Source organism: Podarcis filfolensis (assembly GCF_964270895.1).
Source record: "Podarcis filfolensis genome assembly, chromosome: 10".
In the NCBI taxonomy this organism is placed as follows: Eukaryota; Metazoa; Chordata; class Lepidosauria; order Squamata; family Lacertidae; genus Podarcis; species Podarcis filfolensis.
The window spans coordinates 58,063,668-58,080,556 of record NC_139612.1 but is presented as its reverse complement, the minus strand read 5'-3'; the positions used below and the strand labels follow the sequence as shown (position 1 = coordinate 58,080,556).

The window sequence follows — 16,889 nt, the reverse complement described above, 5'->3', positions numbered from 1 at the left end:
TAAATGTATTTAGAATTATCTAATATCTAAAAGGGAAATAATAATGGCATACACCACAGGGTTGTTGTAAGGACAAAAGGCATAAAGCTTTTAAAGCACCTTTAAAGTTATAAATCTCCTTCATGAATTATTAGAATAATCTTGCACAAAAATTTTGGGCTTTTTGTTTTGTAATTAGATGGTGCTCAAAAAGACAGCAGATGCCAAATTTGGCTCTGCATATTTCTTACAGTCCAGTGAACAAGCATTAGGAACGTGTTCTGTTTCCTATTCAAATATTTCTGCTCCTCTGCTAAACATAATCCTCTCACCAGATGATGAGTGATGTGTCTGCAGTTATCCCAGTCCTCTGGGAGCCTGTGAAGGAGAGTTCACTGCAAAAGGTTTCTCTGATAGTGTTTTACAGCTTTACTAAAATCTCTCCAAAACCAGAATCTTGCCCGCAAATTCATAGAAGGAAGCTTGCCAAGCCCAGGGTGGTATTAGCTATTATGCTCATGTTAACATGTAATGTGGACTGTCAAATGGAAGATCTTTGCTATAGTCCAATTATGGTTGGAGACATCCCTTCTCTGCATCACATGAAAATACTATAGAAAGCTTGTTCCCAGCCATGCAAGTGTACCCATCTTACACTTTGCACAGCATTCTTTCAAAATTTCCTGCAGTAAAAATCATGGTGACTGTTCCCTCACTAGGCATATCATGAAAAAAGAGTAGAAGCCTCATTTTCAGTCATACATCTCAATCGTCTCTCGTTGTGAAGACATGCTGCTTTCCATTTTCCTTAAGATGATCCATCTTCCATTGTTGTATTTTGAAAGGAACTCATTCTCCTCCACACATGGAAAACAAATGAGCTAAATATGGGATGTCACTCACAATATCTCCTAGGTATATTTCCAGTGGCTTTTCCTTTATTTCCCTCCCCCCGCAATGATCAGTCATCCCATAACTTGTGATAGAGGAGAAATTCAATTCAATTTGCATTTAAAAGCAAAGCTAACTAATTTGCACTTTCCAAAACAACATGTGAACTGAAACACAGCCATCCTTTGAAATTTGCAATCTCCAAATTTTACAGTGCAATTCTTCAGCCAATATGTATAACATATACTGAGGCATACACTGAGGTAAAGTGTGCATAAAAATGCATTTAGTAGTGAAAATAGACTAAACAAATGCATTATATAACAGGAAACTGCTTTTTAAAAATGTGTATATTTGTCTGAAATTCGTATCTAAATGTAGAAATATTTTCATGAAGACTTTTTAAAAAATGCTAAATATATGTGGAAATGGAGAGAACTTAAGACTGGAAAAATGAGAAACAAAGAGAGTGAAACTGAGTTCCTCTTATGCCTACCCATAACCTAGGCAACGAACAATTACAAAAAATTAAAGGTTGTATTCTATAGAGCCACTCAGCTGATGGTAAAGTGGAACAGGAGAGCAACAATTTTCAATGATTCTTCTCTCTCTCCCCATCCCACTCTCACTCACCTCAAATCTGCTTCAGGGGGTTGCGGGACCCCCTAGAGAAGATTTAGGGCTACAGAGGTAGTGGAAATTGTGGACAAAGTCTTCCCTCCTCGTTTCAATGATGGAAGCCATACCATCAGCTGAGTGACACTGTTGTCAAAGCCCTAAAACCCCAATCCAATAAAACCAATCAAATAGCAGCCCCCAGATTCTGTAAAACAAAACAATAACAGACCAGAGGGAAACACAATTTCAGCCACAAGCATAAAATGTAATACAGAGTCACAAAATTCTCTTCACAGAGCTAAAACAACATCCTAAAACCACAGTGAAATGTTAATAGAATTATTTTTAAAGGCCTGGGAAAATAAACAAGGTCATTGCCCGAAGCTGAAAATAAATCAATGGACATGTGATAGCCTCGCTGATGAGGTCTTTCTAAAACTGGGGAGCTGCTGCCCAAAATACATTCTTTTATGCCTGAAATTCCTAGGTGCTGTACAAAAATCTTAAATAAGTCTCTGCTCTCAGTTATAATCTTCACATTAGGAAAAAGGGAATAAAAGTGAAGATGAATCAATGAGGCGAAACCAAGGTGATTACTAAACAAATAATAGAACAATAGGAGGGTATAATTCTCTGTCAACATCCCATACTATGCAAAGTGATGAAGTCTGAGAGAGGAAAGGCGGTTGGGGCTAGGCAGGCCAATGGAAAGGGCTGGCCATTGATGGGGCTGAGGGTAAAAGAGTCAGGTTGCATTTATCAGACATAATTAGATTACACAGATAACTACAGATGCCACACACACACACACACACACACACACACACACACACCTTATTTATATATGTATCAACATGTATATGCCATCCCATAAAGTTAAGGTAAAGGACCCCTGAACGGTTAAGTCCAGTCAAAGCTGACTATGGGGTTGCAGTGCTCATCTCGCTTTTCAGGCTGAGGGAGCTGGCATTTGTCTGCAGACAGTTTTCTGGATCATGTGGCCATCATGAATAAACGGCTTCTGGTGCAATGGAACACCGTGACGGAAGCCAGAGCACACGGAAATACTGTTTACTTTCCCACCGCAGCAGTACCTAAAGCACTGGTATGCTTTTGAACTGCTAGGTTGGCAGCAGTTGGGACAGAGCAACAGGAGCTTACCCCGTCATGTGGATTTAAACCTCCAACCTTCTGATCGGCAAGCCCAAGAGGCTCAGTGGTTTAGACCACAGCGCCACCTGCCCCATAACATACAGTTATTTGGGTAGATCACAATAAATAAGTATAAAAACAATGTAAAAAAAAATAAAAATAAGAAAACAAAACTTACAACAACCCAATTTTAACAGCATATGAATGAATCCCACCCGCAAAATAGAACCAGCTTGAAATGACTTTTTGCTATCTTACAAAGTTTATTAAGATTTAAACTCTACTATTGGGGCCCGGGTGACGCGGGTGGCGCTGTGGGTAAAACCTCAGCGCCTAGGACTTGCCGATCGTCAGGTCGGCGGTTCGAATCCCCACGGCGGGGTGCGCTCCTGTTGCTCAGTCCCAGCGCCTGCCAACCTAGCAGTTCGAAAGCACCCCCGGGTGCAAGTAGATAAATAGGGACCGCTTTCTAGCGGGAAGGTAAACGGTGTTTCTGTGTGCTGCGCTGGCTCGCCAGATGCAGCTTGTCACGCTGGCCACGTGACCCGGAAGTGTCTGCGGACAGCGCTGGCCCCCGGCCTCTTAAGTGAGATGGGCGCACAACCCTAGAGTCAGACACGACTGGCCCGTACAGGCAGGGGTACCTTTACCTTTACCTTTATTGGGGCCCTTTATCTACAAGCCCTACAGACTCTACACACAAGGATCTCTAGAGGATTAGCTATAATTAATAATTATCTTACTAATACCCCTGAGTTAGTGGGTGAATAACTGTATCTGCTGTATTTCTCTGTTGTTAAATGTATGGCTAATCATCTTTCCAAAAACATTGTATTAGTTTTGTCTATACTGTAATATTAAGTCCATGCTTGCACCGAACAGTATCAGTCTGTTTTCTTACAAGTAAATTGTGTCCTCTTAAGATCTTAAATCTACAGTTTAATGTTATCCATTTTCGAGAAGAAAAGAAAAACAAACTTTAGAAGTAAAGCAGTGTTTTGACTATGATAACCAGTTCAAGATTTTCTGTCTCATTAGACCGACGTCTGATCCCTTCGCTCAGCTAGTAACACTTAATGACAGAAACCTGTGCAAAGGGACTTTTTCCTCAAAGCAGTATTTAATGGTTCAATTGTAAAAAGGCCATAAATTATCTGAGGTTAAATCCATTTTTTAAAAAAGCAGCTACTAAAAAAGCAGCATTTGTCCCAGTGCAAGGATAATTGTTACAAAACTACAAATCTTTAAGTGTGTCTTCCTTCAGATTCCCCTGTGTGAGTGCCTGAGGGCCCTGCTCTTGCCACTTACCACCTGGCCTGGGGCGGGGCCTGAAGCCTCACAAGGACTGCTTGCTGCTTGCTGCCACTGCCCAGGAGGACTCCCCTGAGTGAGTGCCTGAGGGCCCTGCTCCTTCCTGCCACCTACCACCTGGCCCGGGGCGGGGCCTGACAGGCCTCACTAGGACAGTTGTTACTACCGGAGGGGCACAGAGTGTTTTTAAAATGTTTTAAAATTTTTCTTTTGGATTTTTTGTATGTGGGGGGTGGGGGTGGGATGGATGTTTGGCTGGGCTTGGGGAATTATTTTTTTATTTTGATGTTTTTGTAATTTTTACATTTTTTTGTTTGTACTGTTTTATTGGTTTTGTTTGTTTGTTTAAGGTGTTATTTTGTTCTTAGGGGGAGGGGTCAGGGCTGCCGGGGAGTGGGCCCCAGCCCACAAAATGGCTGGGGCATGTTCCACAGGGGGGGATGCACTGGGGCAACCGATCTCAGTGATCACGGGTAGGAGGAGGAGTTACGCTAAGACTAGACCATGTCATTACAGAGGGGGCAAGTTTAGTCGTTGTCTGAGGACTATTCCTGCCTCTGGGTCTGGTCCTGACCGGATGGATACTAGAATCAGCAAGGGATACCCACATGACCTGAAGGTGCTGCTGTGCAATGCCAGGTCAATGATTCATAAGACCACTGCCATCCATGACTTGATCATGGATGGAGGACTTGACCTGGCATGTGTAACAGAGACTTGTTGGATGAAGCAGATGGGCCTGTCCTTGCCGCTGCTTGTCCACCAGGTTTCTCTTACGCACAGCAACCCAGGTCATGTGGGCGGGGAGGGGGGGTTGCAGTGATTTTTAGGAAGTTGCAGTGATTTTTAGCCTGGACAGCCCCGTGGTTTTCCACGGATCTGAGGGCAATGAAACAATCGTTGAGACGGCTAGAGCACCGGTGGCGGATAACTCATTCCGAATCTGACCGGACACAGGTTAGAGCTCAACGTCGAGCCTACCAAGTGGCGATAGCGACGGCGAAGAAGAATTTCTTCACCGCCTCTACTGCATCTGCAGAAAACAGCAGCAGGAGACTTTTTCAGGTGGTTCACAATTTAGCGGAACCACCTGCAACATCGGGGCCCAGTACGGGCCACATGTTCTCCTGCAATGATTTTGCAAAGTTTTTTGCAGATAAAATCGCTCAGATTCGGGAAGAAGTAGACTCCACCGTGGGAGCAGGGCCGGGGCGGGAGAGTGCTAGAGTTCTGTCTAGTCAAGTTGAGTGGGATCAGTTCCAATCTGTTACCTCCGAGGATGTGGACAGGCTGCTTGGATGAGTGAAACCAACCACCTGTCTCCTGGATCCTTGCCCATCCTGGCTTATAAAAGCTAGCCGGGAAGGACTGGGCGATGGGCTTCGTGGGGTGGTGAATGCTTCCCTCCGTGAGGGAGTCTTGCCAGACGCACTGAAAGAGGCGGTTATTAAACAGCTTCTTAAAAAACCATCTTTAGATGCGGCCACGATGGCCAACTATCGCCCAGTCTCAAATCTTCCATTCTTGGGCAAGGTGATTGAGTGAGCGGTGATTGAGCAAGGTGATTGAGCACGCCTGGAAGAAGCGGACCATTTGGATCCCTTCCAGTCGGGATTCAGGCCTCATCATGGGACTGAAACTGCCTTGGTCGCACTGGTTGATGATCTCCGGCGGGCTAGGGACAAAGGTGAGAGCTGTTTCCTAGTTCTGCTGGATCTCTCAGCGGCGTTTGATACCATCGACCAATTACATCCTTCTGGACCGTCTTGAGGGGCTGGGAGCTGGGGGCACTGTCATACAGTGGTTCCGCTCCTTCCTCCTGGGCCGTGTTCAGAAAGTGGTGGTGGAGGATGAGTGTTCAGACCCCTGGGCTCTCACTTGTGGGGTGCCTCAGGGTTCTGTCCTCTCCCCCATGCTTTTCAACATTTACATGCAGCCGCTGGGAGAGATCATCAGGAGGTTTGGGCTGGGTGTTCATCAATATGCGGATGATACCCAGCTCTACCTCTCTTTTAAATCAGAACCAGTGAAGGCGGTGAAGGTCCTGTGTGAGTGTCTGGAGGCGGTTGGAGGATGGATGGCGGCTAACAGACTGAGGTTGAATCCTGACAAGACAGAAGTACTGTTTTGGGGGGACAGGAGGCGGGCAGGTGTGGAGGATTCCCTGGTCCTGAATGGGGTAACTGTGCCCCTGAAGGACCAGGTGCGCAGCCTGGGAGTCATTTTGGACTCACAGCTGTCCATGGAGGCACAGGTCAAATCTGTGTCCAGGGCAGCTGTCTACCAGCTCTATCTGGTACGTAGGCTGAGACCCTATCTGCCTGCGGACTGTCTCGCCAGAGTGGTGCATGCTCTGGTTATCTCCCGCTTGGACTACTGCAATGCACTCTACGTGGGGCTACCTTTGAAGGTGACTCGGAAACTACAACTAATCCAGAATGCGGCAGCTAGACTAGTGACTGGGAGCGGCCACCGAGACCATATAACACCGGTCTTGAAAGACCTACACTGGCTCCCAGTACGTTTCCGAGCACAATTCAAAGTGTTGGTGTTGACCTTTAAAGCCCTAAACGGCCTCGGTCCAGTATACCTGAAGGAGCGTCTCCACCGCCATCATTCAGCCCGGACGCTGAGGTCCAGTACCGAGGGCCTTCTGGCGGTTCCCTCATTGCGAGAAGCAAAGCTACAGGGAACCAGGCAGAGGGCCTTCTCGGTAGTGGCGCCCGCCCTGTGGAACGCCCTTCCAGCAGATGTCAAAGCGATAAACAACTACCTGACATTCAGAAGACATCTTAAGGCACCCCTGTTCAGGGAAGTTTTTAACGTGTGATATTTTACTGTATTTTTTGTTTCTATGGAAGCCGCCCAGAGTGGCTGGGGAGGCCCAGCCAGATGGGCGGGGTATAAATAATAAATTATTATTATTATTATTATTATATTCAGAAGGGTATAATTGGGTCTGGATCCATTTCTTGCATTTCTTACTCTTCCTTTTTCTCGGTACAGTTTCATATTGCTAACGCAAGCAAACAAGTCTCTTCTTTCTGAACCAGAACTTGAAGTAAAGCATCCCTGCTAGGCAGGCTCATTGATGGAACAATGTTTTTACTGCTGTGAGTGGCACCATCAGCTGGTAATACTGGTCAATAGCTGAGGTCCAGAAAGGCTGAGATCAGAAGCAGTGTGATAATTGTATTGGGCCTTCAATCAGGCCAGGCCCTAAGGAAATTATGCAAAGGTGTTCCTGTTATTGAGTTATTGTGACCCTTATTGGGTGGTGCACCAAATAGTATCCTGTTTGGTGACCATAATGTCAGGGAATTCTCTAGGACAGTGTAGGTCAGGGGTTGCCCACCTTTTTGGACTGGTGAGCACATTTTCAATTTTAAGAGAGTACTAGGGACACCAGCCACAAAAGAGCTGTTATGGATGTGTGTGGCATAACATAAAATGGCTGCCATGGAGAGCATGGCATAACACAAAATGAGAAAGACACATATACTCCAACAACCCTTATGCTTACCACGGACAATCAGTTATGTTCTGCTCATCCTGATTGTGGAGATCATAAAATATTTATTTTACACATGCACACACAAATGCTGCTGCTGCCATTTCACAGAGATCACTTAGAAGTTCAGTGTTTGGGTCGCCTGCCCAAGGGTACCTAAAAAGCCTTCCATGTGCCATGGTTCCCACGTGTGTCAGATAGAATAATAGAGTTATAGCATATAATAGTTGGAAATCCAACCCCTTGCAATGCAGGAATATGCACCTATTCTGTAGGGGAATCAAACCAGCAACCTTGGTGCTATCAGCACCATGCTCTAACCAACTGAGCTATACAGCAATTGGCATCTCATGTGTGGGAGCTGACAAGAAAGGGTCAATTTGCAAACAATCACCTCTTTCTCCTTCTATTCATGGAAGAAGTTGATTGACCAAATAGCCTTTAATGAACAGAAGGACAACACTGGATACAACCCATTGGAAGCTCATTAAAATGCCCTACTTTAGTGATAAGCATGCATGCTCAGTGAGATTATCTGTCACCTAAAACAGCTAGTGAATTGGTTTCAGGGTGTTTCTGATTCCATGATTATTTCAAATTAATTAACACTGGAAAGCTGTGATGCTGTTTATACTGCACATAACTAATCCCTTTTAGAGATTCCACAGCGTACTGGAAAGTAGTAGGAATCAATTATTGTTTGGAAATCTTGATATCAGTCAGCTGTCATCAACATGAAAAAGGGCAGGAGTATGTGGGCAAACTCACCAAGACAATATCCCTAAAATACAAATTAGCACAGGTGGCACATCAATGTACCCTAGCTACCATACTGCCAAGCCATGTATTGTCAAATAATCCCTATTTGAGGTTCATCCTGTGCTGGAGCTAGAGGAACTACTATCTGGAATTGCCTACACAGTAATAGGGGACAAAAGTTCTATAGTAGCTATGCAGTCATGATTGCTCATTAGTATGACTGAAGAGACCCACTTATAGCAGAAGAGACACTTATGCCAAGATTGTGATCAGTCTTTCATTTAATAGCTCCACATAGATTTACTGCTGTCATTATTACCCTATCTTCTCTCTTAGAAATAATGTATTTTGAAAACTGGCTTTGAAAATTAGGTGCTATTTAATTTACTTTAACCTAATTTAAGCTAAATCTGTGCAAATTATAATACAAAATGTGGTTTCATCACATGATCGCTTGGCTATGGCTGGTTTCCATATCACTTGAAAACATGGTTATTGTTTAACTAAGATTTAGTGTGAATGAGCAGTGTACTGGTAGTGCATGCTGCTCAAAGATCTTCACTTCACTGCACTGGGAACAACAAACCAAAAGCCTTGGTATGCCATGTCACCCAAAGTGGTGCTTGTGATTTTTTTTCTTTCCAAACAAATCAGAAGTAATAGCCAAAGTTTACTCTAAATCAGGGAAAGGTTGGAAGAAAAGTTTGAGCCACTTTTCAGAGCTGAAACCCCAATCAGAAACCACAACCTTCTCTGAACAAATAAAACATTGTTAGGGAAGTCCTGTCACTCATCTTCCATGTCATGTGAATTGTGGCCTCAAAGAAGGCTTATTTCACCCAACAAAACTTAAGTTTATCCTTAATGTTGATAACTTTGATGATTCTAAAAGCCACCTCAACAACCTCTGTATTGGAAAAGATTTTTCTGCCAGATTTCCGTATATGCAGCACTTGTTAAAGGTACCACAGACCTGCCCGAAAAGTTAGGATGTATTCAATTTCATCATACAGCCACAATATCTCGTTCCCATTTTGTGTTTAAATAGAGGAAACACATACATAAACCATGAATACTCACCCTACTACCACAATTATAAAATCTAGTAAATTCCAGCCATTGCGGAGGTAAGCGTTAGGGTGAAAGAGAAGTCCATATGCTATTACTTTTAAAAATGCTTCCACTGTAAAAATTATGAGAAAGAGATATTCCACTCGTTCCTGCAGAAAAGACAAAAGAAAACAAGAAACAGTGTTGTTAATTCCATGTAGTATAGAAATTGCAGTAATACAACCATTATGAGAAATGGACCTGGGACTCCAAGATGGAGATGACTATCTTTTTTCACAGGACAACCATTTGGTGTGATCCTAAACTCACTAGGTACTACACTGGAATCTCCAGTGTGCTGCTTTCTTCCAGGTTACACTACAGGTCTGAGCCTAGTGACAATGAAGCAGCATCTCAGTCAATCAATGGGCCAGTCTGTTTTGCTCCCCTTCTCCTTTCTATCTTCTTGCAATGGATTTGAAATTCTGTTCTGTACAGTATCAGGAAAACACTGGTCAGACTAGTGTGAGGACTCTGACTTTCCCCATTTTAGATATGCTCACAAGCTACACACATTGGAATCACCACAGAAAAACAGTATCTATACCCTTTAAACTATTCTAACTTCAAATAATGAAACAAGCTCAAAGAACAATTGTAAATTAAACTGAATATCTAACATTTGGCATCCAGATCCAGCTAAACATGTTTTTTTAGCTAAATAGGATTTGTCATTTTATTTGTTTTTATCATCAACCAAACCAAAAACAAACCATTATTATATACACATTAAAATCAGAATCCACCCCAAAATCTCATTGGATCCATTTTGCTTTCTTTTTTAACCAGCCAACTATGAAAAACCTGATGCTGAAAAACTATGTTCTGAAATTCTTTGTGTTCAATTTCCATTAATGCATTCATGTAGAGTTGTGAATAAGAGATTTGAATTGTGAACCACAGAGTCTCCATTTCAAAGTTCACTTTAGCTACTAATTCAGTAGTGGCTTTTGGCAAGCCACTTCCTCTGGTTTAAAGCCCTCCCCACATCTGTAACTCTGGAGATAATAATACTGATCTACCTAATAGATAGGTACAAGGGAAGAACATCAGTGCCCACTAATAATCAACTAGCCATATCTCCACAAAGGCCTTTTTAAAAGCAATGTATCATTAACCAGGAAAGGCTAAACAATGAAGAAGTCAGGCAGGCCTCTCTGGGGAGAACACTCAATAACATCGGTGCCATTATAACAATAAAGGATTTTTTTCACATAGCTGCCTGCCTAACTTCAGACTGTAGAAAGAACAATGCAGCAGGGCCCTCTCTGATGTTAATCCGGGCATGTTGGCATGTAGCACAATGTACAGCCACTAAAGTTAAACTGTAAACTGTAATTTTGGGTCAGCATTGTTATGTAACTGGTATTTAGGTGAATGTATTATAAAGTTGTGTGTGGTTTATAAAATTGACATTTAACTGATAATATATTATCTGTTGTGAGGTAACTTGGAATCCTTCTCAGGCTTCTGAGAAGAGGTGGCCCTGCACTGAGTGAGGGAAACCCCTTTTGGAACCTCGGGAAGAAAGCAGGTGCTGCTGACAGAGGCCCCTTAGAAATGACAGTTAGGAATTCATTTGAGAGCCTTCTGAGGGAAAATAGGAAGAGAGATTGGTGACCAGAGGTTCAGATAGAAAACAGATATTTATCTCTAAAGGAAAGGTCATAATTAAAATGTTTATAATGAGGACTATGGTGACAGTGTAACAAACACTGCAATAGTAGAACACTTTGGGGGAAAGAAAAGAAAAAAACATTTTAACTAGCTGCTTCAATCCCAAAGCTAGGATTTATTTGCTAGGATTTATTTTACATCAGGATGTTTTGAATGTTTATTTGGTTTTCTTATAAAAATTTTCCATTTTAAAATAAACCAGTTTAAGGATCTTGCTAACCTCGCATGTCTAACTACCACCTGCTAGTAAGTCATGTTTGATGGGAAGCTGTTTATTGACCCATAGTCCCTCAGAGAAGCTTGTTCACTACTACTAATCTTTTAATTTAGGAACCCCTCATAAGGTTACAATAAACTCCAGGGAACTTCCCAGAATAAAATTTGAGAACCACTGCAGTAGAAAAAATGTGAGAAAGAGGAAGCAAAATACATGTTTGAAGGAGGGAAGGAGAGAGAGATGAGAACAGCCCAATAGACTGATCTAATAATGGATTTAATTTTTAAAAACCACATTCATCACTTTAGCCTCTATAGTTAGAAACACATAGTTAAACCTTTGGCTAAGTCAGATGCTCTTCAGGCCCAGTAGAAAAGCTGCCATATTATGCATCTGTGTTCCAGTTTTAAATTGGAACCAGTGAAGGCGGGGAAGGTCCTGTGTGAGGGTCTGGAGGCAGTTGGAGGATGGATGGCAGCTATCAGATTGAGAGTGAATCCTGACAAGACAGAAGTACTGTTTGGGGGGAACAGGGGGTGGGTATGGAGGACTCTCTGGTCCTGAATGGGGTAACTGTGCCCCTGAAGGACCAGGTGTGCAGCCTGGGAGTCATTTTGGACTCACAGCTATCCATAGAGGGGAAGGTCAATTCTGCGTCCAGGGCAGCTGTCTACCAGCTCCATTTGGTACGCAGGCTGAGACCCTACCTGCCCATGGACTGTCTTGCCAGAGTGGTTCATGCTCTGGTTATCTCCTGCTCGGACTACTGCAATGTGCTCTACGTGGGGCTACTTTTGGAGGTGACCTGGAAACTACAATTAATCCAGAATGCGGTAGCTAGACTGGTGACTGGGAGTGGCCGCCGAGACCACATAACACCAGTCCTGAAAGACGTACATTGGCTCCCAGTACGTTTCCGGGCACAATTCAAAGTGTTGGTGCTGACCTTTAAAGCCCTAAATGGCCTCGGCCCAGTATACCTGAAGGAGCATCTCCACCCCCATCGTTCAGCCTGGACACTGAGGTCCAGCGCCGAGGGCCTTCTGGCGGTTCCCTCACTGCGAAAAGTGAAGTTACAGGGAACCAGGCAGAGGGCCTTCTTGGTAGTGGCACCCACCCTATGGAATGCCCTCCCACCAGATGTCAAAGAAATAAACAAGTATCTGACTTCTAGAAGACGTCTGAAGGCAGTCCTGTTTAGGGAAGCTTTTAATATTTGATGAATTATTGTATTTTAATATTTTGCTGGAAGCTGCCCAGAGTGTCTGGGGAAACCCAGCCAGATGGGCAGGGTATAAATAATAGATGATGATGATGATGATGATGATGCTACAATTATCCGTGGCTGAGTGCCACTCTGTAGGCATACAGTGCTACTTTCTTTATCAGAAATAATATGAAAACAAGAAGCCATTACCTCAAATTATGTCATACATCTAAGGTTAAAACTCTTTCTAAGCAGAACAATGCAAGCTAACAAAATTCCCATTATGTTCCAGAAAAAAGGCATGAGGCTATCCTTATTGTCCACCCAATTATACTATAATTTTAGCAAGATTCCCCAGAAGTAGATTGGGAGCATGTTCAGTTTGATAGCTAACTCTCAGGAAGCATTTAGCTCCAGGTGGTAAAATTCTTCAACTTGCAATGATCCCTGGAAATACTTCAAACACTATATAATTAATGTACAAATGCTGAGACCTAAGTACAAACATTTGGACATTTCTGAGGGCTGGTTTACAATTATGATTAAATTTCTTGCAAGATGAATAATTTTACCACCCATCACCTGGAGCTTAATACTTCCTAAGAGCTACTTTTCTAACTTAACGTGCATGCAATCTACTTCTAGGGAATCCTGCTAAAATGAACTGAAGTTGTATACCTGCAATGTATTCTTACTAGAGGCCTGCAAGAAATAGATGGTTATTTAAAATTAATACATGAAGTTCAGCCTTTCATATTCCATATTCCATATTCCATATTCCATATTCCATATTCCATATTCAATATTCCTTTTTTGAGAAAGACAATCCCAAAACTGTAAGAGCCAAGACTGAGCCCCTGTACCTCCATTATTCAGTTTGTGTTAGCTTTCCTTCCTTGTTCATTGTCCAATTGCTCTGTTCCACTATCATATCAAGAACACAACTGATTTTAATATATTTGAATACATAATGAATCTAGGAGGATGGACTAAATGTGTGTGGGTGCAATGGATGAAAATGCCAAATCAATATACATTATAATAATTTCCAGGAAATTTACGTGTTCTACAGCATCAGATGTCACTCAGTCCATTTTGCCTGTTCAATCTGGCAAAGATTATAAGGATTCAGCTCAGGGTTGGCCCTATATTTAGGCAAAGTGAGGCAACTGCTTCAGGCTGCAAATGTTGGGGGGCGGTTTAAGGTGTTGGAGGGCAGTCTGCCCTGCGCCTCCTAAACTAGCCTATTGCTCTCAGGAAGAAACTGTCACATCCCAGTGTCAAATTATGATTCAAGCACCAGTCCAATCAACTTCAGTATATGAAATGGGATACCGTAAGCATCAAAATGTTTTGGGTCAGTCTTGATTCTGCTTTACTGTAAGAACTTTCCAAGCCTTAACAGCCAAACCCTATAATTCTCTCCCCTATGTAGTACCATATTTTTCCCCCACACCATCTTTTTAGGGACATAATAATCATCTCATCCACTGGCACATAAATTCTTCTCAGGGTTAGGAAGCACAACCATTAAAATCTGTTTCCAGTGGCCTGACCCTGTAAAAATTATCACACAGATGGTATAACACTACTTTGCAAATGTCAAAAATGTTTTCTTCTATATCACCTAATTGTTGGAGGGGTTGTAATAAACTTGGTACATATTATAATTTATGGTGGGAATGTCAGCTGGTGCAAGATTATTGGAATTTAATTTTGACAGAAATAAATATTACCAAAGAAAATATTGTCCAAAATTAATGTTAGGTTTTTGATTATACCAATGTCAAAAGGCTTGGTCTTATATATTATGTTGGCAGCATGAATAGTAATTGCAGCTCACTGGAAAACAGCCCCAAATATTACACTGGATGTTTGGTACCACTCACTCTGGAATATAGCTATAATTGAGAAGATTACACATAATTTAAGATTCTGACATGGGCTAGAATCTCCAGACACCTTTTATATACAGTGGAACCTTCATTTTCACGACAACCCTTGTCACAAGCCTGGCAAATCTGGAACAATACTTGATGATCTGATAAAGCTGTTAGTCTTTACCTGGACTTTGTTATTTTAACTCATGTGCAACTACTCATTCTATGTATGTATTTTACAGTTTAGTTTTTCATCTTTAAATATTTTTCTATTATAATTGTTTTCTCTGTTTTATATACATTATAAAAGGAAATAATAATAAAAAACATTACAAAAAACCAATCTAATCCCATTTTTGCTAATCCCATTTTCAGTGCATTTTCAAGTTTTAACCACAGAGGTTAAAAGCTGACATGAAAATGGATTTTCTTCCCCTGAATTGGGTAATGTATGTAGGATTATAAATTTAGAGAAATATACCCTTTGACACCTATTTCCACGATAGTGATATTAAAAATCTGTGACCTCCTGACCTAAAGCTAATAGTTTCTCATATATTCTGGTGGGTTTCTGGAGAATTCTGCACACAATGTCTACTGTCTGTCATGATCATTGTTTACTTAAATTGGAGGTTGCAAAAAGTAGACAAGATCTTATTCTCTAGTGAAGAGAGAACCAAGGGTCTTGTAGCACCTTGACAGATGTACTATGCCATAAGCTTTCATGGACCAGAGTCTGCTTCATCAGATATTGAAAAGAGATTATTCTAACTGTTCTTTCAAAAACTGCTAATCTAATCTGATTGAGAAAGGTTGCCAAAGGTTGCAGGCAGCTTTACCTGCAGCAATTGCATGTTGATTGCCCTCTTAAAAGACAAAGTCCAGCAACTGGAGGAACGTGTAGCTACGCTCCAAAGAATTAGAGAGCTGGAGCTCTTCTTGGAAGCAACAGAGCACACCGTCTCCACCAAGGAGGAGACAGGGGACTCCCCTGAGAAGGAGGCTAGTTCGCCAACACAGGAGCCAGATATATGGAGAAACGTGACTCGAAGAAGTAGGAGGCCCAGGGTTCGCTCTGATTGTTTAGAAATACACAATTGCTTTGAGGTCCTGTCCCCTAGCATGGAAGACGAAGAGCAGACTCCATTTGAGGATCTCTCCCTCATTACAGTCGATCAGGTATATGAAGACGAGCAGCAAAGTCAGTCCTCAGGGAATGTGCAGGCGACCGTGGAACGGACAGCTCACGGAAGAACCCTGACCAAACCTAAGAGGAGGCGTGTAGTGGTGATAGGGGATTCCCTACTGAGGGGAACAGAAGCAGTGATCTGTGGGCCTGACAAGATGTCTCGGGAAGTGTGCTGTCTCCCCGGGGCTAAGATCCAAGATGTAACTGAACGACTGCAAGGAATCATAAAACCCACTGACAAATACCCCTTCCTCTTGGTTCATGTGGGAACCAATGACACTGCAAGCAATAGCCTCCAGAAGATCAAAAGAGACTACGAGGCCCTGGGCAGGAAATTGAAGCAATTAAATGCACAAATTGTCATCTCATCTGTCCTCCCAGTTGAACGACGTGGCCCAGGGAGAGAGGGAAAAATAGTGGAAGTGAACAGCTGGCTTCGCAAATGGTGTAAACAGGAACGGTTTGGATTCTTAGATCACGGACTGCAGTTTCTTGAAGATGGACTTCTGGCAAGCGATGGGCTGCACCTCACAACGGTTGGGAGGAATGTTTTTGCCAAAAATCTCAGAAACCTCATCAGGAGGGCTTTAAACTGACTAATGTGGGGGAGGGAGACAGTGCTCCTGAAGGTAGGAGTCTATCAATTGATGAAGATGATCATCCAAATGTCATAGACCAAATGGAGCAAACAGCACGCAGACCTAGTGGTGGGAGGAAAAAATCCTTAAATAAGAGACACGGGGGAATGATTAATGGACTTCAATGTCTGTACACTAATGCGCAAAGCATGGGAAATAAACAAGATGAGCTTGAGCTCTTGGTACAGCAAACTAAATATGACATAATAGGCATCACTGAAACCTGGTGGGATAAGTCCCATGATTGGAATGTAATAATGGAGGGATACAACCTATTTCAGAGAAACAGACCAGACAAGAAAGGAGGAGGAGTGGCGTTATATGTCAGGGATGTGTATACCTGTGAAGAGATCCAAGATTTAGAACCTCAAAGCCAAAGTGAGAGCATTTGGGTCAAAATTAAGGGAAAGAAGAATAACAGTGACCTCATTGTGGGAGTTTACTATAGATCCCCAAGCCAAACGGAGGACATAGATGATGCCTTCCTGGAACAGATGGCCAAGCATGCAAAAGGAAGGGAGATAGTAGTAATGGGGGTCTTCAATTACCCGGATATTTGTTGGATGTCAAACTCAGCCAAGAGCATAAGGTCAAACAGATTCCTCACTGGCCTTGCAGACAACTTCATTGTCCAGAAAGTGGGAGAAGCAACAAGAGGAACAGCCATTTTAGATCTGGTCCTAACCAATGTTGATGACCTGGTTAGTGGGGTAGAAGTGGAAGGATCATTAGGCGCGAGTGATCATGCTC

At 42.6% G+C, this 16,889-nt stretch overlaps 1 protein-coding gene across 1 annotated transcript in view; it reads right to left on the bottom strand.

Annotated features, from left to right (window-relative positions):
* The window catches only part of CACNA1C (calcium voltage-gated channel subunit alpha1 C), a 480,830-nt gene that overhangs the window by 223,745 nt on the left and 240,196 nt on the right, over positions 1-16,889 (bottom strand). The window contains exon 5 of the mRNA XM_083572199.1: positions 9,302-9,441. Within this exon, the coding sequence (XP_083428325.1) occupies positions 9,302-9,441 (140 nt within the window). The remainder of the gene's footprint in view (positions 1-9,301; positions 9,442-16,889) is intronic.